At 40.7% G+C, this 27098-nt stretch overlaps 1 protein-coding gene across 1 annotated transcript in view; it reads right to left on the bottom strand.

Annotated features, from left to right (window-relative positions):
* Positions 1-26251, bottom strand: part of plch1 (phospholipase C, eta 1) — a gene marked incomplete at its 3' end in the record, with an annotated part of 50227 nt that extends 23976 nt beyond the window's left edge. Inside the window, exons 1-5 of the mRNA XM_079166607.1 lie at positions 26200-26251; positions 19337-19458; positions 4191-4337; positions 1421-1679; positions 1095-1224 (exon numbers count right to left, since the gene is read on the bottom strand). Coding sequence (XP_079022733.1) covers positions 1095-1224; positions 1421-1679; positions 4191-4337; positions 19337-19415 — 615 coding nt within the window. The 5' untranslated portion in view covers positions 19416-19458; positions 26200-26251. The remainder of the gene's footprint in view (positions 1-1094; positions 1225-1420; positions 1680-4190; positions 4338-19336; positions 19459-26199) is intronic.
* Positions 26252-27098: the final 847 nt, after the last annotated feature.

Here is a 27098-nt window from a genome sequence, read left to right as displayed (position 1 = left end):
TGTCAGCTAAAAATCTTAACGTCTTAAACACAGGGTCACTCTTAAAATGACCAAAACTCAAGTCATATGCAGTAAACCTGGGGTCTGGGGGGCCACTGGAGTCTCCAGGGCTCCATGAATAATTTGCCCATGGTAGACTAGCTTTCCTTATCATGGTTTCATCTGATTAATCAACATCTGACTTTAACTGCCCTGGTCACTCTCATACAGAACTAACCTCTCCTGTTGTTCCACACCTGCCCAGCTGAATGCAGGCCTTTCACCTGACCAGTCACTGCTTCCCATTAGCCTTCAGAGACAGCATACTTCCCTGCTGTCTTTGTGCCCTTGTTGGCTAATCTTTGCAGTCCTGTGTTTGCTCTGCTTGCCGGGCATTCCTTGGTCCCTTGACCCTTGGTGGTGACTTCCTTGCAGGTATTGACTATATTTTTTATCTGTTTAACCCCTAAACCTCTACCTTGTAAGGACAAAAAACTAAAGTTTCCTCGTAAAAATTGACCCAATTCACCCAGGTCCAAATTAAAAGACCAAAAGAAATATTCTCATCTCATGATTAACTATCAAATTAAGATGGCTGTTCAAAGTCAACCATTCCTGCTGGAGCAAAGGCACATTTGTGTTTGTGGTCAATAGATAAAAGAACAAAGTGAAAAAAGTGTTTCTGCAAACTAACCCCATTAGAAGAGCCAGCAGTCACTGTATGTGGATTTCTGACATTACTCAATGTGACATCAGTTTTAAAAATTGAATCAGCCCTCTCCACACACGTCTTCATCTATTTCCTCTTAAAGTGTCTCTAGTGCATGAACATATGAAATATTTCTCGGACAAGTATTTGAGTTTCACAAATGCACATGAAAATTTTAAACTGTAATATGACGTCACTGATCTTAAATATTTATACACAAGGAATTTAATGTATTCAGTTGAAACCAAACGTAATTTTTATTTAATAAGAGGGCTTCATGTATGTACATGTTTTGATATTTAATTTCTATTCACGGATATAGTGATGCCCCAAAAATGAATGTAAGAGCAATTTATTGGATTTGAGATGAAAAGAAATGAAAAACACAATGGCATCATATTCTGACCTGAAACATTTGTTTGATCTTCCTGCGTGGCAGATTGACATTCAGCTTGTGGAGAAGTTGGTAGATCTCATCGATGTTCAGGAAACCGTCTCCGTTCTTATCGGCCTCCTCAAATGTCTGCTTCAGCCACGTCAAACACACACATTAAGGAAAAAGAGGTGTGTACAAGGTGAAGGCCGAGATACATAAAATCTGTGTGTGCATGCATCATTTCAAGTTTGTCAACTCCAATTGATATCATTTTAGAGATGGTGCTCGCCTTTACGCCGCTGAGTTTGCACAAACACTCCAGACTCTGAACCACTGAAAGCTCTAACAAAGAGCACTGGGCTAAAGGATATTGGTCGTGCGTACGCTGTCGTTTCGCCAGCGAGTCCTCATCACTGATGCCGGCCATCAGGTAGCGGAGGCCAGTTATCCAGGTTCTGGCCTCTTCTGAGTTTGACGTCACCAGATCAAGGGACTCCATGTGGTTTCCATGGTACACTGTGAAACAGCAGGCCGAGTCAAAGCTGCCGTCTGCATGCCGATGGAAGATGTCTGATTGACTGCCCTCTGTCACTTTGTAGAGGGAATCAATGGTGACTGAGGAAGAGGGGAGGAAAAGAAAAGAGACGTTTGATTATTGGTAAAAAAGACTGTAATGATTTCTGTGTTGTGTTAACTTTGAATTGCAACTTAAATGATAAGGCTGGTGATATCCTACGTTTCTATATACAACATGTATTCACAGACCTCCACTGTTGTCCAAAGAATATTAAAAACATATTTATTAGCCACACTGTTGCACTACATGGCAAGTTCCTTTGTTACCATGAACGTGGCAGTTTATTTTGACTAAAGCGCACATACACCGCCCACTTGCTGTAAATACTCATGAGAGCACCCAATGTGTATTAATGCAGTTTACTCCTGTTTGCATATGTTTTGCTAAAAACTACAATGCACAGGTGCTATAGGAAAATATTGGGTCTTTTAAAAAAGTTGAAATATACCTGTATTTAAAGATTTACTGTTCAGTAGGGACGAATGAGTCTTGGGGCCACAAACCAGGTAGGGAAGTCGTAAAGTATTGAGAGGCAGACTAAAACAGTGTTGGCTTTCCTACAATTTGCTGACAATAAGAAAAACATAGAATAACACCAGTTTTATCCTTTTATACTGTGACCAAGTTCTTGACAATTTCCCATTACAGTATATTGACAGAAGAATTGAGCTGGCAGAATAATTACATATTATTAAAATAGAATAGCAGCAAAAACTGCTTATCTTTGTGAAAAACAACAATGACCAAAATGAGTTGAGTTACGTTCTCTCCCTGATTTTCTCAATCATGTGTTAGAAAAAATGGGGTAAGCAGTTCCTGTAGGCTTCAGACTGTATCACAGTCTAATGAGATTAGATTACATTTAGCTATTTTTGATTCTGTGTCTTTGTTAGGAAAAAGCCACAGCCTGCAGTAAACACACCTGCACACCAGTCTCTTCAACTAGCTTGTTTTCTCCTCACGGCGTGTCTCTCAGATGTGTCTCATTCAATTAAGTCGATTCATTAATGTCCCTTATCAATGCTCTAATGTGTTTTCCTCAGAATAATGGACCTTAATGATTTTGGAAACATCATTATGTTTGAATAATTGATTAAAGAATGAATTATATGATGAGTCAATTCAACTAATTGCCATCTTATCCCCAAAAATACTACTGTCATATTCCATTCCAAAATGATCCCTGTCCATTTCCCCATTACACTCTCATTCCGTTACATAATCTCATCTCTGAAATTCTGATATGACTGAAAGTAACAACATGGCAGCCTTATGTTGATCCTGCTCAGATAGATAGCACGCACACACACCTACACACACACACACACACACACACACACACACACACACACACACACACACACACACACACACACACATACACACACAGGGGGACATACACTCAAAGAAAGAATTGAGCAGCTGTTTGAGTCACTTAATCATGTCAATGGAGAGTATCTAAGAGGCTTATATAATGCTGACAGCCTACACACACACACACACACACTGCACTGTTATTTGAACACATGTAAGGACAGGTCCACAGATGTATGCTTCAGTAAGTTGAAACATAAAACCAGTTAAGTAAAAAAGTGACAGTGATGCTTTGAGGAGGCCATGAAATAAATGATGATAATCCCCTCAGTGCCAGAGCCCTTTGTGACATAATACCTGCCCACTTTTTAGAGGTTCAATCAAATGCAAAGGATTTTATTTAAATTCCTCTCGTAACTGTAAAACACTCAAATATTCTGTTTCACAAAGGAATACTCACTGTGCAGAAGCTAAAGCTGCTCTAACTTCTGTTTCACTGGGACTTAAACAAATTATTCCAGTTCACTCATACTATGTCCAACAGGGCAACAAATGGCCGGGCAGACAATCGGGCGTACAAAGCACGTGATTTTGCATCCTGAATTCTGTTTGTGGATAGGTTTAAGGAGGCAAAAGCACTTAAGTAAAGGTTTTAGTTGAATGTAAATAAACATGTCTCACATGCTTCAAGACACTGCTAGTATCTTAACATAACCATTGAAAATGTTTAATAATGTTGTAGTTCTTGTGAACGGACAACAAAAGCAATGTCATTACAGATGAGTTTAGAATATTTTTTGAATACCGCAAAATCAGAAAACACAGGCAGAGGGCAGAGGGATCATTTTTTGTATTCAAAGTTGGATCGGGCAGTCAGTCCGTAAAGTGTGATGAAAGCTTAAAATAGACAATTTGGTATGTCAGTTTATCGTTAGACTTTGATTTCTATTCCAAGAAAAATAGTGCAACCTGGAGTTTTGATGCTGACTGCTCAATTTGTTTAGTAGATACTCCAGTGATTTTGAATTGCACTTCCATAAAGTTGAGGGACAAATGTTGAAAACAATGGTCAAAATTAAAGCAGCAAACGCTGAGATATGCTGTTTTTTTTCCCCAAGTAAAGGTCAATCTGCAAAAATGCAGGAACCATGCAGGATTCAACTCCATAATGTATTTTGAACCACATCTTTCAGACTCCACACCGTGTATGTATGTGTGTGCCCATGCATACTCACTCTTGGCCTTCTCACTCTTACGTGAGGGCTTCCAGCGAATGCAGGAGCGATGATCATCCAGGTAGAAAAGTCTCACCAGCCCTTTGGATCCTGCCTTCAGCTTCACCATCTGTGTACCCGACTGCATCACACCCATGCATCGCTCCACTGCGGGAGAAAATGCACAAACACAAACACTGGGGTCAGTGGAGCACTATATTAAGACACAAAGGGAACAGGTGTCTGGCTCGTCTTTTTCTTCGGAGGAAGTAAGGCAAATTGTCACAGTGTTGCACAATTAGCGAAGCAGCCAGCAGCTGATGTGGGTCAGAGTCCAAACTGCAACAGAGATGCTACTGTGTGGACACACAGGGCTGCCTCTCTGTTTCCCACTGACCTGCTACTGAAAGCAACGGACAGAAGGAAGAAAGAGAGAGCTCTCATACAGAGAGAGAGAGACAGAGCTGATGTGTGTCTCTCTGTTCTAAGTTTCACAGAGAGCCTGGAGGCTGTTCAAGAATAAATATATCTACACATCATGCTGAGGCAGGTGGGAGCTTGGGCTGCATAAAACATAGAGAAATTGTTTTAATCTTGCAACGGCGATTCAAGATATCGGTTTACCCAAACAAAAACAAAAGAAACATCATTTGCTACTTGCCTTGGCAGATCATTTTGGTTTTATGTGATTGGATTTCAGCCTCTTCGCCAGTACAACAGAGGTTATTGGGATTTAGTTTGCATCGAAAAAGGAAATTCAAAAATTCCAAAGAAAAATTTCCAGAATCATTGTCCCAGCTGGATGATCCTCAAACCACCGTTTGCATTGGAACTATTTCTTTGGAAGAAACTAGTCCCAATGAAATCTGTCCAGTAGAGGTTTGTGGATCATCCAGATAAACAGGGACACTCATTTGGGATTTAAATGTTGCTACTGCATTTGACAAATATCAAAACACTTATTTACCCAAAACTATCTGCATGACTAAATACAGGTAGGGTAGGGGTAAGTGAGAAAATATCTGATTTTGTTTGTTTTGTAATTTGAGTAAATTCCCACTTGAATTGAATGTTGGGTAGCACGTTGCATCATGACTGTTTTAAATACTGTGGTAATTATAAAAGTGTCTGCCCCATCAGCTTCAACACTGTCAACACCGTGTTGAGTGCAACATGATGGCTGACGGCTCACTTCCTGTCCCTGCAATGCATTGGTGTGCAACAGTATACAGTCAATTTAATACACTCTGAAAATTAAATCTAATTTCTAGCGGTCATCTACAGGCGATGGTTCAATTAAAGACACTTCAATTGAAAAAGAGAAATAAAATAATGATGGAGTGTTCTGAAGAGGAGAACACAGTGACTGAAATGATGGTGAGAAGTGACTTTGTGTTTGTTTGACTGCCTGGCACTGTCCAGTATGAAGAAAGGATAAAAGACAAAACTTCAAACTTTGTACTTTCTGTGACAGCTTGTGGCAGAGATACAGACAGGGATGACAACAGAGAGATGGTGGGATTTCCATCCTCATTAGTAGAGTATGTGCATGCAAGCCCGTGTGTGTGTGTGTGCGTGTGTGTGTGTACGCGTGTGTGTGTGTGTGTATGCATGTGTTTGGCTATGAAAGTGTGCACGTACTGTAGCACGTGTTTCAGTGTATGCATGCAATATGTCTTCATGTCCACGATATGTTTACATGCATCAGTACACACATCTAGCCCATAATTTTTTCTTACAGTAAATAAAGAGCTTAAAGGCTAACATTGTTACCAGATGATGTAAGATAGTGAGTAAAAAGTGAGTGGCAAATTCTGACGAGTAGGGATGAAATCACGTTGCAGCTTGCACGTGACCACAGACACAAAGCTTTTATTTTACAAGACTCTGTGTTCCCTCTCTTAAACATCAGTTTAGTTTGACTTTCACTCCTGTCTGTAGTGAAAGAACATAAACACATATAGTTGAGGAGAAAACTGCCTGATACTACTATGATATTATCGACATTTTGAAATCTCATTATGTAAATATTTGATCAAAGCACCAATTCTCAACCCTACAATGTCGTCGCAATATTGACACTGAGGTACTTGTTCAAAAACATCAGGATATTTGATGTTTTTTCCATATCGCCCAGCCCTAAGTGCCTCAATAGAGCTGTCGGCTTTACAGCCCCCACATTGGAGCTGCTGAGAGTTCAAGGGCTTTCTTCAGCACTTCCGTTGGTCAAATGCTTGTCAAGGACAGGCTCTCCTTGTACAACGCGGTATGTACGAGACACTCGCACACCCTTGAAATCCTTGCTGGTGCTGAATAATAATAATTGGTACTGAGAGATGAAGAAATGCCTGCAGACTGCTTGGCTGTTCCTAATTCTTTTCATCCTACGTAGAAATGACAGACAGAGATGGTCTTCCTTCGGTAAAGACATTTAAACATTAAACGCGAACACAAAATAAACCATTTAGATAGATTTCAGATCTGTTACATAATACCGGGTCCCACCACTGCTTGCAACTTATAAGGTTTAAGATAGTTGTCCCCTGCCATCAGTGTATGAATGGGTGAATGACATGTAGTGTTAAAGCCCTTTGAGTGGTTGGAAGACTAGGAAAGCTCTGTACAAGTACAAGTCTATGTATTTACCATAACTGCCAAAACGGGAGATGAGAACTACAAGGTATTACTCACTTCTTTGAGCACCCGAAATTGCAAACGCAGACACACACACAAACATTAACTGGTAGCATAATGTATACCATAACTCCAATCTGAATCCTAAACCCAATATTGTAGCATTTAGCTCTGCTCAGGGTTCCCGTGGCACATTTCCAATATTTTGGATCAATTAAGATAATAACCTCTGCAGCAAACATCACATTTATTAGTCTCGCTGCATAAATCAAGACACTTTTTATAATATTGGAACCACACATCAAGGATATATAAAAATTAATTGCATTTCCTGTTTTTCTAAAGTTCTTGGTTAAGATGTTAGCTATCCTACGACTAAATGTAAAGAATGCCTATAATCCCAGGTGTTATTTTCTGCATAAAATCAAAACCATGTTAGCAAACATGCATGGAAAGTCTGACTAGGGAGCCCAATGCCTCAATGTCTTCAGGGTTTAAAACGACAAACAATAAAAGACTATTAGCCCCTTGGAAATATGAGTAATTACAAAATGTTCTAAAGTTGAAGGATTTCTAATCTTTCGGAAAGTACTCACATAAAACACACACTATTAGACAAAAACATTAAAATGCAAAATTATTGATTATCTTCAAAGACAAGTAAATTCAAACCTCTCCAGATCCATAACACATATTTGAGAATACTCAACAGAATACACGCTGAGCAAAGTACTTGTTAACAGACTTTCTGCCCTGAGGACAGGCTTAGCAGTGACACAAATTTGTTCTCGATACTAGATGACTTCTTTGAGTTTCCAGGGACAGAATTAAACACACACAAGCATAAGCACATGGCCCTGAGCCCTGTGTGTTATCTCACAAGGTGCATGGCAAATGCATCATCATGGTCACGCAACTTGTGGGAAGAGAAACAACCAGCCATGTAAACAAGAGATTAGGTTTAAGCCAAGTTTGATGCAGAAATAACACCACGATGGGCAAATACAACAGAGCAACTAAAACTAACTCAAATGTGTTGCTTTGTATAATGGTTTGAAGCCACATTCATTATTTTTTTTACACATCAAGCAGACATAGTGCAACATTGACATTCATTACATCCAATACTCACTCAACTGGCTCAACAGCTGTAAAAACTTCTGCATTATGTCCACTAGCTTGTCGCTAACTGTCTCTGCTGAGTTGGGTGATATTTCTCCGTGTGCTCATCACTACAAGTGACCCCGTTCACCTTATACATTGTCATTTGATCCTTTTTTCGAATATGAAAATATTGAAGAGTAAAAGTTAATATTATTCATATATTACAGTATATATTCTACGTTGAGATTAAAGATAACTTTTGCTTTTAATCATATAAATGATTCGATCATTTATCACATTGTAGGAATCAATGCGAACTCCTATCTGCTCCTAATGTTTTGGCAAGTATCGTACAGCATTGAGACAACTCTTCAGAGCTGCAGAAAATAATGGGACACTGAAGACTTGGGGAAAGAGAATTAATCAGCAAGAAGAAAATAGGTCGTTTTGAATTATTTATCTCACATAGCACCTTCTGAAATTCACAGCTTCATTAACGATGGAATTCAATGGAGGTTACTGTTAAATATGGGTTTACTGTAGTATTGATCACGTTCACAGTCTCTGCTCCAGTGAACAGGCATGTTCTTCTGGGATCTTTGATCTCACACTGTTTCAAGCAACAACAACAAAAAATCCATGACTAAAACAAGCCTACAACACTTTTCCAGTGCTTAGATATGTCACGACATAAATCAGGCCCACAGTGAATACATGCACATTCTCTCACAATTCCCATGGAGTAAAAATAGTGTTTTTTCCAAAGGGCAGTCAGATATATTTCACAAGAAAAAGCGAAAAGGGAATACAGAAGTCTGCTTTATTTCCATCAAGCTTAACAGCCAACATGAACAGCTCTCCAAAAATGGAGGACTGACATGTACAAGTATCAATTCATCGTATGTTAGTCTGTTTCTTTGTATCGAAACACAACTTAATAGAAGGATGCTCCTTATTGCTGGTTCTACTTTTTTTTTCTCCAGTGGTGTATCTGTCTTTGCTCCTCCTTGACATTTCTGCAGGCACTCTACAGTCACTTTACTCTCCATCAGCTATGATAACGACCATGAAGAGTCAAACCTCAGACCTACTGAGGCTGACGATGGCTAAGCAAGAGACCCAAGGAGAAGGATTAATATCCGCCCTGGAGAGGGGAGCTGCCTCGTAATCAAAGATGAGAACTGATGTAAGTGGCTCTCAAAAGAGCAACGATGGCTGAATCAAAGGATCAGTGAGTGCCCTTCACATCTTCACTCCCATCTCTTGTCCCATTTGCCCTCGAGCAGTAACGCTCAAACTATCTGAGCGTGAGGATTGAAATGTACAATTTAGTTTAATCTTGCAATTCCGTTATCTTTTTTGGACATCTGAAAAGAAATGAATTGAACGTCTTCTTAACCCCACCTGGCATTTATATGCAGGTTATCCTTCTTCGTGCTTTGCTGTCGGTGGCTACAGTAGCTCTGCTTTGCCAGTTCTCTCCTTGCAACCTCACAGAAAAGACAAACTCAACCAAAGTATGAAAACAATAGGATTTTCAGCGAGGTAAGAGAATAAAAAAAAATATATGTAAACCATCCCTTTTCTCTGTCCCACCTTTTGATTCCCATTTCTTTTGAGTGATAGAGTCTGTGCGTGTGTTTGTCTTGATGTGCGCATTTATGTGCACGTAAACTCATCATCTCTGTCGGTGCAGAGCAGAGAGAGCACATCAAAGCTTTGTCTTGCCACAGAGGCGCAGGCAATTCAAATATATTGTAATGGGGTAGGTGATAGAGACGACTCTGTGACAACCTGATGAACAAAGCCGTCCTCACTCAGGTCCATACAATGGACAGCAAACAACAGCATCCACAGCAGTTTCAATCTAAACCGTCATTTTTTTGTATCTCAACATGATGAGATGATGATGAGAGATTCCTCTCAGCAATCTCTGTAGCCTTCTTACTATGAGTTTATTATCAGTCAGGAGAAATATTACAATTCTTCAACAGCTCTGCGTGAGATCTCTGTTAAGATTTGGTCAGAGGGTGATGACTCGAATGGACCACCAAAGATTTATCATAAATTATTCATCACTACATAAATTCATATTCAGCAGCATCTGCCTGATCCTTCATGCACTATTCATGTGACATGAGGCACCACCACCCGAACTATCCGAGCCAGTCCGACTGTTGATGAAACACAAACACGGCAACCAAACCAAAATATTTTCACAGTCTGAATGGAGGCATGGCATCGTAATTCTTCACTCCCTGCTCTGTTTGCTCTCATGGCCTGAAGGTTTGTTTTGTGTGCTGAAGTTTAATCAAGATGTGATTCAGTTTTGGTTGACTAACTGTCCACAGGACAAAAATGAATTACATTTACACATGATTATTGCTCTGACGAGTGGTAAAACGCACAGAACTCTTCTCCTGCATGAGCAACATCTCATTAAGACAAGCTTTACAGGTTCAAAGTTATGGAGGCCGAAAGTGAGCAGTTTTATCTTCCTCTGGGATATTCTGATACACAAACATGAGCTCTTTTCCTGTGCTATAAATAGCACCAACAAGCAGTATGTTCAATATGCAGTATGTTTGTCCACACACACCTTTAGTCTGTAGACGACAACCTGCACAATAAGAAAAACACAACGACAGAATGGTTTTACAAAAGATCTATCAATTTAAGTGTTGAGCGGAGGAAATTGCCATCTCTCACGTTTGTTATTTTCGATGGGTTTCCTTCTGTAAGGCACACTGAGTTATAGCGTTTAGACTCACAAACAAACACAGACACACTGCGACTTACCAATTTGTGTAAGCCTGCATTTCTGTGGTACAGCCACGGTGCCACTAATGTGGTAGACGTTACGTGCCAGGAGAGTCGCGACTCTTAACGCAGACGATTTTTCAGCAGGACCATAAATAAAAGTGGATCGAACTTTACTCGCAGGTAATGCAGTGGGACCAAAACTCATCTCCTCCATTTTCTCGGCAGAAAATAAGGAGCCAGTAAGAGTCCTCCTTTGCTCAGTCCCAGTGTGCAATACACTTCACCTGTAGCTAAAAACTGTTAAAAAAAAAAAAATGCTTTTGGTTTCCCTCACATCGGACTTGACTCCAGAGTGGCTTCAGACAGAAAACCTTCACGCTCCAGACAACAAGCAATCAGACCAAAACTCCTGCTGTTCATCGTCCTCTGCACCGTCCTGTGATCTGTGGCGGCACCTTCAACTGACAGTGTTCTCTCTGCAAACACAAACACACACGTTTCCACCTTTCTCCTTGGTGATCTATTCTCCACTCCCCCTTCCTGCTCTTCCCATCTACCTCTCTCTGATGTTTTGCAGTCTCTCAGAAGATGTGCTGCTGTTTCAGTCTGCTGCCAACATGCTACCCTGATGCACGGACACAAATTCAGCATCTAGCAGCTCCAGCATTGTTGTGTAGTTTACGGCGTGATTATGAAGAGTGGAGTGCAGCAGATGTGTGTCTCTGCATATCAGCTGGGTTCACTGAGGTCAACCAGTGGGATATGTGGATAAGAACGATGACATAACATTCATGATAATGCCTTACTAAAAGTAAGATTTAATGGGTTGACCTGTGGGATGCGTGTGTGCTGTCCATCTGTCCATCGTGAACTAAATGCTCTTCTATTTCACACAGGCTTTGCCCTCCTGAGGGGGAAGTCCTCTTTGCCCACTTTTCACTATGTGTAGCGTACTGATATTTCCGATCACCAAACCAGGGAGAGCCTGGTCATTTGACTTCGACAGAAAACCCACGGAGCTTTATCTTCTGGGAAAAGGGCTCAACGGCAAGCTATATCCAGACAAATACGAATGGGCAGGATAAACAAAATGAGCAATTCTGGCAACCAGGCACAGCCTGACGCATCATGGAAGAAGTGAATATATTACCAGTGGGAAAGTTGTATGGGGCTATATTTTAGATTAGTTTAGCAGGCTGCTTGATTTCTGATATCACTGCAGTAGATTAAATCAAAGATGGTAAACCCGAAATTACACCTAAAGCAGTCTCATGCAACATGTTCTTACTCCCAACTCGTCAAATACCGCAGCTTGGCAGCTTGGCCCTGCGCTTCAAACTATGACACTCTACCTTCAGTTTTGGATGTTTCAGGGACGACGTGTCATTTTCCGGTTGTCTCATCACATCTTCTTCTTTAATATAGCTCTGAATTTGAGGTTACGTCATCAGGTCTCGGCCCTGTTTCACTGATCCTCTCGGGACATTCAACAGCTTGTGAAATTAAATTAGTCAGGCGCACAGCTTCAGCTTGATGACTTCGGGATAAATTTGAGGGGAAATCAGGCTGCAGGATGGATGGACAAAAGCTGGTAGCACATTTGTGACAGTACTGAGCTTGAGCCTTGGCAAAATCAAAACTCCATCACCTGCTGCAACAGTGTGATGGCCAGCAATGTGACTACTGGGCGGTCATATTTCTGATCTGTTCAGGGTCGTAGAAGCATGGAGCCTCATGGAGCATGCATTAGAGGTGGAGGGCCAGCCTGAATCAGTTGTAAGTCAGGGCTAACACAGATAGACAGACACTCATACCAGTGGGACAGCTGGAGTCTGATGTGTGTCATTGGAAGGAAACAAAGAGGAAACCTGCATGAAGGCGGAGATAACATGCAGACCGAAGGGAGTAGAGCTAAACACTAAGCCACAATGTCATTCATTGGCTGATTTTTTTTTAGTCGATGAAAAAAAACAGGGAGAGCGCACGTCCAAAAAATGGAAACAGGCAAACAATCCAACCACTGTGATTCTGATATGTGATGAATTCTGATTGGTGCATCGAAAAGCCTGAAATCACCATACTCGAACGAGGCCCCAACCATTTCAAAACAGCAAGAAGAGCACACACACAAATACAGAAACATTTCATGTTGTGTCAAATAATCAGTATGGTTCCAACTTTGGCAGATATAATGATGCCCAAGAAGGATCCAGCCACTTACAGAAAGAAGCTGATAAATAAAATGAGCTCCTCTTACCTCAATGACAAAACAGGTTGTTTATAATTGCCTTCCATTGTGATCCATTCCAGTATTTTCTATGGAATATGACATCTGTCAATCTAACCACCCAAAGTCCCCCTCAAGAGACTTTGGAGTACTTAAATGGCAACACGTTACTTCTGCCTTTTCTGGTGAAAGACAACAGTCATTCGCACAACCACAAGAGGTCACTTGTAAGGAAAATGTAAGCAGGGAGACAGCTGTGGTCTAGAGGTTAAGATGCCGACCATGAAGCACAGCATCTCTGGTTGAATCCGGCCCGGGTCTTTAGTTGCATCTCTCCAAAATCTTAAGACTTTGGTGATCCTCTGACTTCTTCCTCTATCTCGGCAAATATTGGATGGATTGCTACAGCTATGAGTTTTGTAAAGAACTCTATGTCTCATTGTATTAACTTTGATCTCCTGGCTTTTCATGTAGCTCCATCACTTGGTGAAAATGTCATTGTTAAAATGTCATTATTTGGTTTTCAACTAAAGAATAACGCCAGCATTAGCTGCACTTTCTGTGTGGTGCAAATTAATGGTAACTTATTAAACAAACACGGTGAACACGGTCAACATTGTACCTGCTAAACAGCAACATGGTAGCACATTATCATTGCTGATGTGAGCTCAATTTGGTTTTCAGGTTTGTTTTGTTTTTTTTAATCATATTTTCATGTAATTCCTGACTACCAACTACTACACTGTATATTTCATGAATAACATGAAGTTCTTAGTGACTCTGATAAACAGCTGCTATGACTAGCAGTAATAACAGTTAATCCATGATGATGATGCATGAAAATGGTAGCTTACCACTGGAAATGTTTCCTCACTACTTCAACACTTCACATTCTACAGCAGCATAATGCTGGTGAGTCTTAAATTCACACCCATAGGGGGACAAATTCAAATGTAAATATCTTTTTAAGCCAAATAATTACACAATACCTGCATGGAAGTAGTCAAAAATATGTGTGGTGTGCCCTCTTATTAGCAACATAAAAGGTTAGGATGCAAAGGGAAATGATGAGCGAAAAGCGGGAAAACACACACTATTATCTCACATCGTCTAATTAAGAGCACCCAAGGCAGCGCTCAAACCAGCCAATGCTACAAATGGGTTCCCAGGTCCCCCCAGGGTGCAGAGGGTTGCGAGACACCGGAATGAAAATAAACACATGACAACTTCAGCATGATAATGCATTCACTAAAGATGCTACCCGGGGCTCCCCGAGTGGCAGAGTTCAGCACTGACATCAAAGGAGGCAACTGAAGCCTGAGTGTGTTTTGTGTGTGACAGAGCATGAGTATGTGTGTGTGAGTGTGTGTGGTGGGGGGGGGGGGGGGGGGGGGGGGGGGGGGGGTTATGTATTGATGTTCACGCAATGTCCAAGCTTCTTTTTTTCCCCCTATCTAAACCAGCGAGGATGACTGTGAGTAGATTGAGACATTCATTTCTCACCTATACACCGGTATAGACACGCAGCCTTATAAAGACGATAGCATCCCAGTAGGTTTTAGAAGTTGACGTTTCACATTCACAGCCATACTTGATACAAAAACAAATGTGAGGTGCCAGTGGCTAAGTCAAGATGCAGGTAGGCAGTAACTTGTTGTCTGTGAAATTAAATGCAAAATATGGTGCTTCAGCAACAAGTGTAAAACACAAAGATGTGTGTTAGTGGCTCCCTGGATATCAGAGATGTGAAGATGAACAAATAAAATGTGACAACTATTTTTGCTAAGTTTCATAATATTACTTATTTTGATGCCTTACTTTGAGCAATTTGTCTAAAATTGGCAAATTTGTTTAACTAATTGGAAATACCAGATCGGATATTCAACACTTGACAGTTTATTACTCTGTGCTGCAGACACATTTCAGTCGCTAAAAGAATTAAGGTTTGATACCTTGCCATAAGGAGAGGAGAGGAGAAGTATTCATTGAAATGTTCTGGTGCTACCTCATTTCGACTTACTTTGAGAAATGTGTCTAAATCTGACATGAGAAAATCATAAATCAGTAGCTCAGTGCCTGCCTTTTGGTACATTACGGCTTTCCATACTCATACTCAACACATTTCCGTCAGTACTAATAAAGTATTTAGGAGAGGAAAGGAAAGGAGATTGAAAATAACAAAAAAAAGAGGAGAAGAGCTGAAAGGATGAGAGTGTGTTCCTCCCCTGGTGTCTGTTAGCTGTTTATCTGCCCTGGAGCGACAGAAAGGAAGAGGCAGAGACAAAAGGGGGTGCATGCTGAGATTCATCATCATCAGTACAGGAGAGACACATGAGGAAAAACACATTTTACATGGAAAAGCCATTTCCTCCATGTGGAGGAGATTAGCAGCCATGCATGTGCCTCCAAACATTCCTCCCTCCATCATTTTCTCTCCTATTCTCTCTCAGCAAGGGCTCGTCTTCTAAGCACAAGTGTTGCCAAAATGAATTAAGAGGCAGCCCTCTTGGCCATTGAAGAAAGCTGGAACCTCCCTCTCACACCCCAACGCTCACATAGATAAAGAAAAGCAGGCGCTGTAGGGGTGAAGACTGACAGCTTGACACATCCTCGTTTTTAAGTGCCAGGCATGGTCAAATTTTTTGAAAGAGTACAGGGGAGAGCAAGGGGGTCACTCTAATTGCCAGGGGACAGTTTGGACTTACATTTTGTCATCAAAGCTCGACCCAAAGCTCGACCCAAAGCTCTGTCAGAATGTGTGGTGCTCAACATGCTCTGTTTGGGTTTCAAGGGGTTCCTTCTGCTAATGCTTAATGACAATGACAATCCACTGCTGTTACTGAGTTTTGGCATGCGGTAATGCTATGTGATCTGTAAGTCTCTTAGGCAGCTTCTCTCCCAGGCGCTGCAGTGACAGAACCCATAAACATTTTTGTGACCAATGCAGAGGATGCAGGATGGTAAAGAACGGGCACGTCCACACCTATGTGCTGCTATATGGTCTGAGGGCAGAGCAAGGCAAAATTAAAGGGCAAATTAAAAGGCTTGTCTGCCCCCTAGTGACAAGAACAAAGGGGCATTTTGACAGTTTCCCGCTACTCCAATGATGCTCTTCATCATGAGCTTTCATATCAACTGACAAAAACTGTTTATAAATAAAATGCACATTTAAAAAAACATAATTCGGATGTGTTGTACCATAAATGTCAATAAAAATGCATTATTACACAATAAAGCCTTCATGCTAATTGGCAATCCTCAATTAAGATTAATTACTCAGCTGTTTGTAACAGCGTGGGGGATGAAATGTCTCCACAAAAACAAGCGCAATGGAGAAATTACGCATGGGCTTCCGCTTGCTTGCAATTTGGAATACTCGGCATCCAAAGGAATGCATCCACCACACAGTATTTCTCTCCATATGTGACTGAAAGATGAAACGGGAAAAAGGCTTGAAAATTATAACTTACCCTTCTCCAAATTGAGATTTCTGCAAACTTCAAGTTCTGCCATTTAGGACTCGAGTTGTTGATCTCACAAGCGCCCTCCATGCGTTTTGGAAATCATGTTTGTCTCCTGATTGCAGCAGCTCAAAAAACCATCAAACCGTGCCTGCCTAGTCCATTTCTCCATGATGATTGGACGTTCACATGAAATGCGCCATTATAATGAAGTGTCACTTGTTTTGTACTAAAAACGAGCCCAAAAACAAAATGCTCCTCGACATCTGCCTCCCCTGTACGATCTGTATAGTGGGCTCTCAAACCTCTGACATCCACTGCCGCTGCGCGCACATCCGCTCCTCTCACCAGCCGCAACACACAGGCAAAACGATAAGCGGATTCCTCACACGCTCGTTGGACCGACGGAGAGTGGTTGTTAATAAGCAAGAGATTACTCAATGCATGGACTGAGCGAGAGTGAATGATAGCGCACAGAGCAGTGGCTTAACCGCAGGAGTTGGACATTTTGGGCATTTCATCAGCTTTGCCCGACAGTCTGGTTCAGCTGTGTGGCGACAGTTTGAATTCCCACCAAACCGAACTCGTGTCACATACGTTTGTTTGTGTGTTTGTTTGTTTTTGGTCAGCCATCCCTCAGTGTATATCCTAAAGAGTCCCCATTGCGCAGGGATGCCAGCGCTATGACCTACTTTACGCTCTCGGTATGTCTCTCGTTTTGTGCTTCCTCAAAGGCGCAGCAGGACAAATTGAATATGAGGGTAGTGTGCACACTGGGGTCCGTGTCCCACGAGAGAGAAAGAGAGACTGAGAGCCCGCGAGGTCTGTTTAACCATTTATTTATAGTTTAGCTTTTAAAACGTGTAGGTGTGTGTGTGTGTGTGTGTGTGTGTGTGTGTGTGTGTGTGTGTGTGTGTGTGTGTGTGTGTGTGTGTGTGTGTGTGTGTGTCCAGCCTCAGATGTATGCTAGTCAGTTCCTTCATGAAAGTTTTGGTCAATCTAGAGCTCCTAGATTAGTCTTCGTCATTGGTCCATGTTAAAGCCATTTAATTTAGGATTGCAGAAGACAATTATGGAGTGACCAAGCACACTCAGCCACACGCACACTTGCACGCACACACAGTTGTGTTCAGACACAGAGCCAGAGGCAGAGGTTACGAAATCGATAAGTGCTGTCTGGAGGAACAAAAAGACATGTCTGACCACCAGTGTCACCCTCTGTTCAATGCTGCAAGACAGTGTGTGTATGTGTGTGTGTGTTTTCCGTGTGCACGCGGTGTACGCTGTGTATTTGCAAGTAGGCTACATGGGGCTTTCCAGTGACTGCTCACTTTGATTTAAGTTGTAAACCTCTTTTCATCCACACCTGCCTGATCACAGACAACCCCCCATCCACCCCCCTCCCCTCAAACCCGCTTCTTACACTGATTTATGAACCATGTCCAAACAAAAACCATCAGCCAATCTGTCAGTCACAAAAGAGTGGAAACAACTGGAAGGAAGGGGAAGAGGCAGAGTGAAGCAATTTCATGCGGAAAATTGACAGGAAAAGTGGCAAGATGCAGATGTTTACAAAATGGTTCTGTGTGACAATTAAGGATAAACTGTGAGGGACACAAGGAGGGAATACAGACAGAGATCAGGATCTTAAGTTTGGTAAAGATACGACATACAATTTATTCACGTTCTGTTTCCTTTATCCCTTTTAGCAGCCTGGATATAATAGATGTGACTAGGTCTTTCTTGTAAGAAAATGGATTGGAGGGGGTGAAGGGTAGTGCAGCTTATTTTTGTGGGAATTTATAAAAATGTACTCACATTTCGTGCTCTGTATTCATTGTAACAACATAAATTAATCACAGATTGTCAAGGAAAAATCTACTTTGACTTGGAGAAACATATTTGCAAAGGGACAAAATCTGTGAAATTCCCACAAATGTGATAATGTCAATATTTCTAAGCATGAAGGAAGGAAGGGGAAGCATTAATCTCTGCATCAATCAGGTCAATCCATCATCCACAGCAGAGTGAAGCAGGCCTGATTTCTGTGTGGTTCGCAGACGAGCTAAAAGTACGCACTTGTACACAGTCTGCAGGGGTGGGATGTGGACGCATGGCTATAGTAAGTCAAGGACAGGTGAGGCGGTCTGTCTGCTGAAGGTGTGACAGCCACAAAGGCAGACCGAGATCAGAGATTTATTCTGGATTTGTCTGGCGGATCTGTCAGTGTGTGCAGCCTGACTGCCTCGAAACTCATAAATCATGATCAATTTGATGTCTGGATTAATGTCAGCTTTAAGGAGAATGGCAAATGCACTATTTGCTGCTGTTCATTGAATCGTATACAACATACTGGTATAAACAGCTTTGCATACATGTGTCAGGTTATTCAAGCCAATGCATGCAAATTTAGTAGAAAAACTGTACGCAAATCCTCTTCTATATGCCGGTTTGTCTTTTTTCTTTAACTTTCTTTAAGTGCAGGAATCACACATGAGGAGAAAGATATAGCAATACAACTCAGATGTTGTAGCCTGCTAGGACACATGTTTTTATATTGGCAAAAACACATCATGTCTGAATTAAGTCTGAACAGATTTTCATTCATGACACAGCGATTGGGGTTGAGGTTTTGTGTACCGGTAATAAGGTTTTATTGAGGTCACAAGCCTGAATCTTGGCTGTGCTGTCTGCAATATAAAAGCCTGAGTGTTTGAGGCACAATAATGGAGACGAGTCTCCCTCTACTGTTCATTCCCATGACGTACAGTTATCAGAGAATATGTACATACAGTCTGCCTATTATTCTGTCCCAAGAGAGAGAGAGACTGAGAGAGCACCTGATTCTGTGTGAACATTCATTAATAGGTTTAGTTATTACATTGTGCGTGTGTGTGTGTGTGTGTGTGTGTGTGTGTGTGTGTGTGTGTGTGTGTGTGTGTGTGTGTGTGTGTGTGTGTGTGTCATACTGTCTTTACCATGAAAGGTGCTGTTGTCTGTCAGGAAGTGCCGGCGGTACTTTGGCTCTCCTTTCCTGTTCACAACCCAGGAGCTCATGGTGGGAGAAGGAGGGACCGGGGAGGATGAACAATTGGATGACCTGTAGGGGAGAAGAGAGTTTTAATTTTAATGGTTTTAAATATAATTTGCTTCCTTTCTGGACAGGGAGACTTTGAGGGGGAAAGGCAAACATTTCAAATTACATTTTCATGAATCGTGGATTCTTGAGAGACTTCGAATAAAGTCTAATATTGTAGAGCTGAGTGACCATTACAATTACAGAAAACTTAATTTTGTGTGCAAAGAAGACAATTTATGCAACTTGGAAGTATATAGAGTGAATTACAAACAAAACTTTCCCTGTACTGCAGTTAAACTTCATCCTGTGATTCCAGCATTTGTGAAATCATAATACGTTTTTGTCCAGTTTTACTTAGTTAGGCTTTTATTTTGAAATGTTTTTTATTTTTTATTATGTTGTTAGTGTCACCACCTCTACCATGCCTTAACACGTAGTATATGTGTTTCGGGTGTCTTCAAAAATGTTTTTGTTATTGTGATCAAAATCAGCATGTAATTGAATGAATGGGATTACAGTGACAGCTTAAAGCTATAACCCACCAATGGGCCAGGCTCTTTGCTGTCTTTACAGTTCTACCATGAAAACATTATCTGATCCTCCTCTTTACCAATCTGTCATACTACAATTTCCCGACCCGCTATCTAGTTCTTATTGTCCACCTTTTTGTAACCTTTGAATTTCTACATCTTTCTCGATGTGTTCTCATCCTACTTTTGTTTCTCCTGGCCATCATTCCCGGATTCCCAATTTCCCACTATTTCCTCCTGATCACTTTTCATTCCTGCCAGTTTGACCGCTTAGTGTTTCCCCACCTGTTGCTCATCTGTCTTCCTCTAATTTACTGCATCCCACTACAAACACACACACACACACACACACACACACACACACACACATCCACAGGAGATGTATAGATCCGGAAAGGCTCGGAGCCTCTGAGACAGTTATTGGCGTCTGGTGCCGGCTGACCCGAGAAGAGGTGACTGTCTGGTGGAACACGTAGAGCTCACAGGTTAAGTATCGTTGAGGTGAAAGTACTTTCCTGTGACCCTGCCACCACCTCACTTTAAAACACAGAAGCCTGTTATGTCTGTGATGTTTATGACATGGTTTATGATATGGAACAAAGAGCCACTCATTCTGTGAATATGACACCCATGTCATGGCAAATTAGTGTGTGCATGCAGAACTCCGCCAAAAGCTGGATAACTGAATAGCATAAATGTACTTACTATAGTTGTATATTAGATCAGCAACATTTAATATCTGTCACTTTGAATATTGTAAGACCTTTTTATCATCAATAATATTTTATCATTAGTTATTAAATATTAAGTTGTCAAAGTCGGTGCAGGAAGTTGAGTTGGAAGCCAAAAGATTCACTTTTACAACAAGACATGGACAAAAACACAAAGGGGAAAGAAAAACAGCAAAAAAGAAAAGTAGAAAATATTTGTGATCATCCTATAATCAGTGATTTCTGGTGGTGCTTTGGTCGAGAACCAAATAGAGCTTTGACCCAATATCACAATTTTTCCTGAACTATAAAACCTTTGCAGAGTGTACAGTTTAAAAACGTTCCTTCATGTTATAAGCATAAAAAGTCATCAGAGGCTTTTCTTCATAGTCAAAAACTTGCCTTAACCTTACGCCTGCAACGCCTCTCTGTTGCTGTGAACTCACCGTAGAGCACGGCCCCTTGTGGCTTACTGCTTGATTATAGAATAATGTTTCTAAATTACTGTTTGTTTTCATAACAGAGCCCATATTTGAAATAGGAGTCGAGGTAGATGAAAGACACTGTTTGAGCAGCTTTAATGGCATGTCAGGTCCCGATACAGCTAGATTATATGAATCCACCATAAACATTGAAGTCACATGGCATAAAGAAGTTACCAGAATGTGCAAGTTAGTAAGCTTTACAAATACTGCATGTAACTGCAAGTTGCACAGCAAATATCATCAGAGATCCTACAGTGTCTATAATAGTGGTGCAACTAAATTCAACATCTCATTCCGCGGTTAATTAATTTTGTTATACTGTCGCAAACATAACAAGCAAAAATGGTAATACTCGAACCAAAGGAAATTACTACATATTTACATAGTGGGTTGGTATTCATCAGTGAAGGCCAAATCGAATAATACCAAATTAAAAGGATAGTTTGACATTTTAGAAAATGCACAATCTTGCCGAGAGTTAGAGAAGATTGGTACCATTCACATGTCTGTCCATTAAATATGAAGCTACACAGTCAGCAGCTTGTTAGCCTAGCTTAGCATCATGGTAAGAAGGGGAAACAGCTAGAATCGTAGTCAACAGGTAACAAATACAACTACCAGCCTCCCAAAAAAGCAACTAATTAACATGTTAATTCTCCTTTGTTTAATTAGTACGTTTTTGAAAAATGGCGCTTTCTTGGCTGGGAGCAGTGACTGCCTTGAGTCTTGTCATCAATGTGAGTTTGCCAAGCATCCAGGAGACCGTTTTTTGTACAAATCAAACAAACAAGATAGAAGCGAAGCTGATAAGAGGTGCTGATTGGTGGATTTTGTTAACTTTGGATAGAGCCATGCTCACTATTTCCCTGTCGCCAGTCTTTATGCTAAGCTAAGCTAACCTGGCTGAGGCTGCTTTGTGTGTGTCAGTGCATGATCAAGGTGAGATAGTAAAACGACTTCGCTCTTCTGACTGCGTGTAACACTAGTAACCAAGGGGGCCCAAACCTCAGGGGAATGCAGTCTGCTCTTTCCAGACTATCAGGCTACTGGGAGAGAAAGCAGCTTATAAATAAATGTTTCACTGCCAGACTGCCCGATGAGCAACTATACGTGAGGCCCTGATAGGAAGTGGGCCGAGGATGCCACCAAGTTAAAAGTTTTGTTGTCGTAGATATTTAAATGAAACATAACTAAAACAATCTGAAATATGTGGATGCAGCATTTTAGAACTTTTCCTTTCTGGATGTAAAACACAGATTTGATCTGACAGGATAGCAATCCATTTCTATATCACACAGGCTGTAAGTCCATGCACTGCTGATACAGCTGATTTTGGTTCTTATCTAACTGAAAGACCATTGGCAGTGGCCTATAAATTGGCAGCTTTAACTATAGGGCTACTGTTGTGTCTTTCAAATATTGAGAGCAGGCCTTTGCAGTTGCAATCAAAAATATATTTGTTCGAGGCAAATATAGAATAAAAAAGTATAACATGAATGAGAGGCTATATAGGCAAAAGATATAATGATTTAAATCAGATTTATCACATGTAATTATCATATCTTTGGGTCTTTATGTGTGAGACAGTTGAATAGAAATAATAAAAGAACTGCAGCACCTGCAAAGTTGTTACAATTAAGCATAACAATGAACATAAAGCTCAGATTTAAACCATAATTCTTTTTTAAGGAGCTGTTTAATATTCATGGCACATGTGCCATGGAACAAATAGCCCCTCATATAAGCATTTGTTTGTAACAATGGCCCTCTCATGGCACACAGACAGCAGCATCTGTCAACCCATATTGACACATGCCAAAGAGCACTCTATTAAGACATGACTAATGAGATATACGATGGGTATTCTTTTTTATGTGACCAGCTGCCATACATGCTGAGTGATTAGTAACCAGTATTCAATATAATAATTCAGAATAATTTATTATTAAATCTGCAACTATCTCGGTTGTTGTGCCTTTTTGTAAAGATATAGGAAGTTATTTTGCTTCATATATCTCCCTTCTCTAGAAATCACCTGGGATGGATGAGGATCCTAACGTCATTCAGCCAGTGAACCACCTTGCTGTTCTACGGAGTCAATGAGTAGCTTGTAATTGCTTGTTAAGCAGTTATCAGAAGAGAGAGTAAACAGTCTTGGTATGTTGATGGCTAGACAGGTTTCCAAAACCACTTCACTCATTCATTGATATATGAAAGTAAAGGGTGTATAGGGGACTAGAGGTAAAAGGCATTTAAAGTCATGTGAAAATATTGTCATTGTTGACCATTGTTACAAACATGGAAATGCTTTCTGTAAAATAAAAATAAAAAGTTCCTGTTTCATGTATTAGGGGTTTGGGGTGCTCAAAAGTTATTGACTCTCACAGGGCCATGTAAAATATCCGTATCACTACAGTTTGTATTTCTTCTAACAATGAATCAAACTTAATTATTTGCTCATTGTCAATTTCTAGACTGTAGAATATTCCATTTATTATACTTCAAAGCTCACATTTCTACCTCAGGTTCAGGAAAATCTACATGGAATATCATCCTGTTCAAATCTCTATAGATGCAACTGAATGATTTTCATTCTTGATTAATTTTCATATTATTTTCTTGATCAATCGATTTATTGTTTGGTCGATAGGAATAGGAAAAAGTCCACATAGCAACATCTTCAAAGAGCTTGTTTCATCTAACCGACAATTCAAAACCCAAATTGATTCAATTCATAATTATGCATTCTGAAAATCCGGACATTTGAGAAGCTGGAACAAGAGATTATTTGTCCATTTTGCTTGAAAAGGTCATTTGAGCCCTACAAAACAGCTTTAACGTGTTTTCACCAGGCTAAGAGGAAGCAAGAGGAAGTTGTACCATCTGAATTGTTCCGCCTGTGCTGTTTCATGGAGCCTTTGACCTGATAAGGAAACAGAGCAAACCTTTAGGCAGCGAGGTTACTGAGGGGTCAGAGTTGTTACGAGGAGGCACTGAGGCTATCTGAGGTTGTCAACAGACGCTGTAACGTTATGGAGTCATAAAAGCGGTGCAAACTAAGAAATCTCCTCTGCCAAAGTGCTGTGTGACCAAACTGTACTGTCAAATTTAGCGTCTAGATTTAAAGCTGAAATAGATACCTGGAGAGCACTTATGTTAACAAATGAAACACTTATAAGATAAGAAGTTTATAAAAGAGAATCATTACGTGTCCGAACATTTTTTAGTACCGCCTGAAATTATTAATAAATTCAAAATATGCTATTGATTAAACATTCATCCATTTTAGGGGGAAATCGTGTCTCCATAGCCAGAATATCAAGTATACAGTGTGTTTAGGAGCGCAATCTTATTTTAACTTTCATGTGAGCTGCTCTGTGCACATGTGTGTGGTAAAACGTGTATGTGTCTGGGTCGTCTTGCTTTACTGTGAAATTGAGGGGTGGGTAAGGTCATGAGTCAAACCTTCGGCTCTATTTCAAGTAGAGCGACCACTTAATCTCTCCCTCCTGTCCCTATCCTTTACTTTCACTCTCAGGTTTTAGACTGTTTCAAACTGTCTGCTTAATGTCCTCATTGACAGAAGAGAGCTGTTCATTTTTGTATTGGTAAATAGATATGAGTAAGTGCGTGATTGGCCTATGACATACAGTCGCACAACGTTACAGCTTTATCATTGCTTGCATTTATATTTGTGTCTTTTACACATACATTTTCACACACACACACACACAATACATATACACAAATCACACACAATTTGGTTCATTCAATCCCAAAGTGTTCACCCTCAGTCCTCCCTTCCTTCCACCAAAAATCTTAAATTATTCATGAGGGTATCACAGCTCCCACAACGAATCATGTTCCCACTCCTACAACCCTACACCAGCAAGCCGATACACTGTTCACAATACTTCTAGTCACATAATAACAAGGGAGTCACTTTATGGCTGATGCATTCTTGCACACACACACACACACACACACCACACACACACATCCTCGACAGTGCATGTGGGTGAGTGAGGGTAAAGCTACTCAGTGTTATAGTTGTTTAACATTAAGTGTTTATAGTGACAGCAGGTGAAATCAAGAAATGGCCTCATCTCGTGAGAAAGTTGCACATGCACATCCCAAAAGTGAGTGAGTTTGGACCTGAGGCCTTCATGCCCGTATCAATTTGCAAATAAGCTTCACCAACTCTGCCTGACAAAGACCGTCCTTGTTTGAGATGTTGACAACACTCTGTAAGGTTTATCAGGCAGGAGCAAAAGATGGAGGGTCACCTTTGTGTTTTTTTGGGGTGCAGTCAGTGTCACACCAGCTCTCTGTCTCTTTAAATCTCTTTGTCTTTCACACCCGGGCAGCTACACACAAGCACTCAAATCAAATTTAAAAATCCCCAAGGACCCTGCTCTCGGACGGGGGATTGCCCCATCTCTTTCTCTCTTCAATGGCTGCCGGCTGAGTTTGATAAAGGCCTTTGTTATGCTGCCCTGCTGCAAATCTCTGTTGTTAAGTTAAAGCACAATGGGAAGGAGCACCAAAATGTGAAACGCATGCAGCAGAAAATGCTTTATCAATCACACAGATGAATTATTGCTTCTAGTAGAATACAAGCCAATGTACATGACACAAATGTATACCTGATCACATCAGCTCAGGCAGTTTGTGGTTGTCAAAATGATCCAAGATTAAGAAAGTGTTTTTGAGCCTGATTGTCTGTGGCTTTCCTTAGAGGGGTTCAATAAAGATAAGGACTGCAAAGTCTTGAGTGTCTATATTACAGAGCTGTGTCCAGGCACGCAGGTTTAACAGGTGCACATTTGCTTGGATACTGTACACAGTATCCTGACAACAATACATTTAAAGTGACAGTTAACTGTATGCAGATTGCCATCGTCAGAAAAGTGTAGAGTTAAGTGTCAGGAAAGTGTCTTTTTAAGTTAGAAAAATGCACCATGTGAGATCTAATGACACTGTTTTCCTCAAAGAAATGTCTTTATGAATCACAACAAGCATCACAGGTTTACTTACTTCTGCCAGTTCAGTTTCAGATTTTTAAACCACGTTTTCAGCTTCCTCACAAAATATTGCCACTGTCCCCAGAACAGTAGTCCTTCAGGCACTGAATGTCCATGGCATCAAGCAGTAAGTCAGTGATAGTCCCAGCAGTGTGGTTCCAAGCACAGAGAATGTCCCAACAACTTCACTGGTGTGGGGGCAAGTACCCACCACTACATCAAGCACTGTGCCTTTTCAAATGAGTACTACTAGTGTGGGACTGGTGGAGTAAGGAGAAACCTGGAATGGATTTCGGAGTGGACAGTTTTTCCACGAGGGACCGCAGAGATAGATTACTCATTCAATCATTCCTTCCATTCAACACTAGGAACACAAATAAAGAGAAGAAAGACTAATTCAATTCGTGTATATCAAAATGTAAGAACACTGACATAGACCTTATTAACCCTTTTTACCAGTATGTGACAATACTTCACTTACTTTGTGTTAATAGAATGAAATGTTATGATCGTAATGACTTTGTTTTAATTTTAACATTATTTTGCCCAGTAGTATTTAAAATATGATGAAGAAACAAGTGGTCCTAAATCCTACCTTGACGTTCCAACAATTCTTTTAATAATCTTGTTCCTTTGAAACTTCTTCAAGCTTCAATTTGGACAAATGGTGAGTAATTTACTACAGTATGGCAGGTAACCATGCAGCACATTGATGACCACATGACTCCCAATAAAATATTGTTTCACACAAAGACATTCCTATCTGCACAAATATTCAATAATCATCTCCATTAAGATAAAAAAAAAAGACGCACGCTTCAGCTTCAGAAGGTTTTTGCCCTTCCTTCCCCCTTTTTCTCTGTCTCGTGGTTTCCCTTCCACTCCTCCCTCTGTGCGAGTTCAAAGTCTGGC

This window comes from Pholis gunnellus (assembly GCF_910591455.1).
Source record: "Pholis gunnellus genome assembly, chromosome: 9".
NCBI classification, from domain to species: domain Eukaryota; kingdom Metazoa; phylum Chordata; class Actinopteri; order Perciformes; family Pholidae; genus Pholis; species Pholis gunnellus.
The sequence above is the reverse complement of the archived record's forward strand: the minus strand, read 5'-3'. Positions and strand labels throughout refer to the sequence as shown.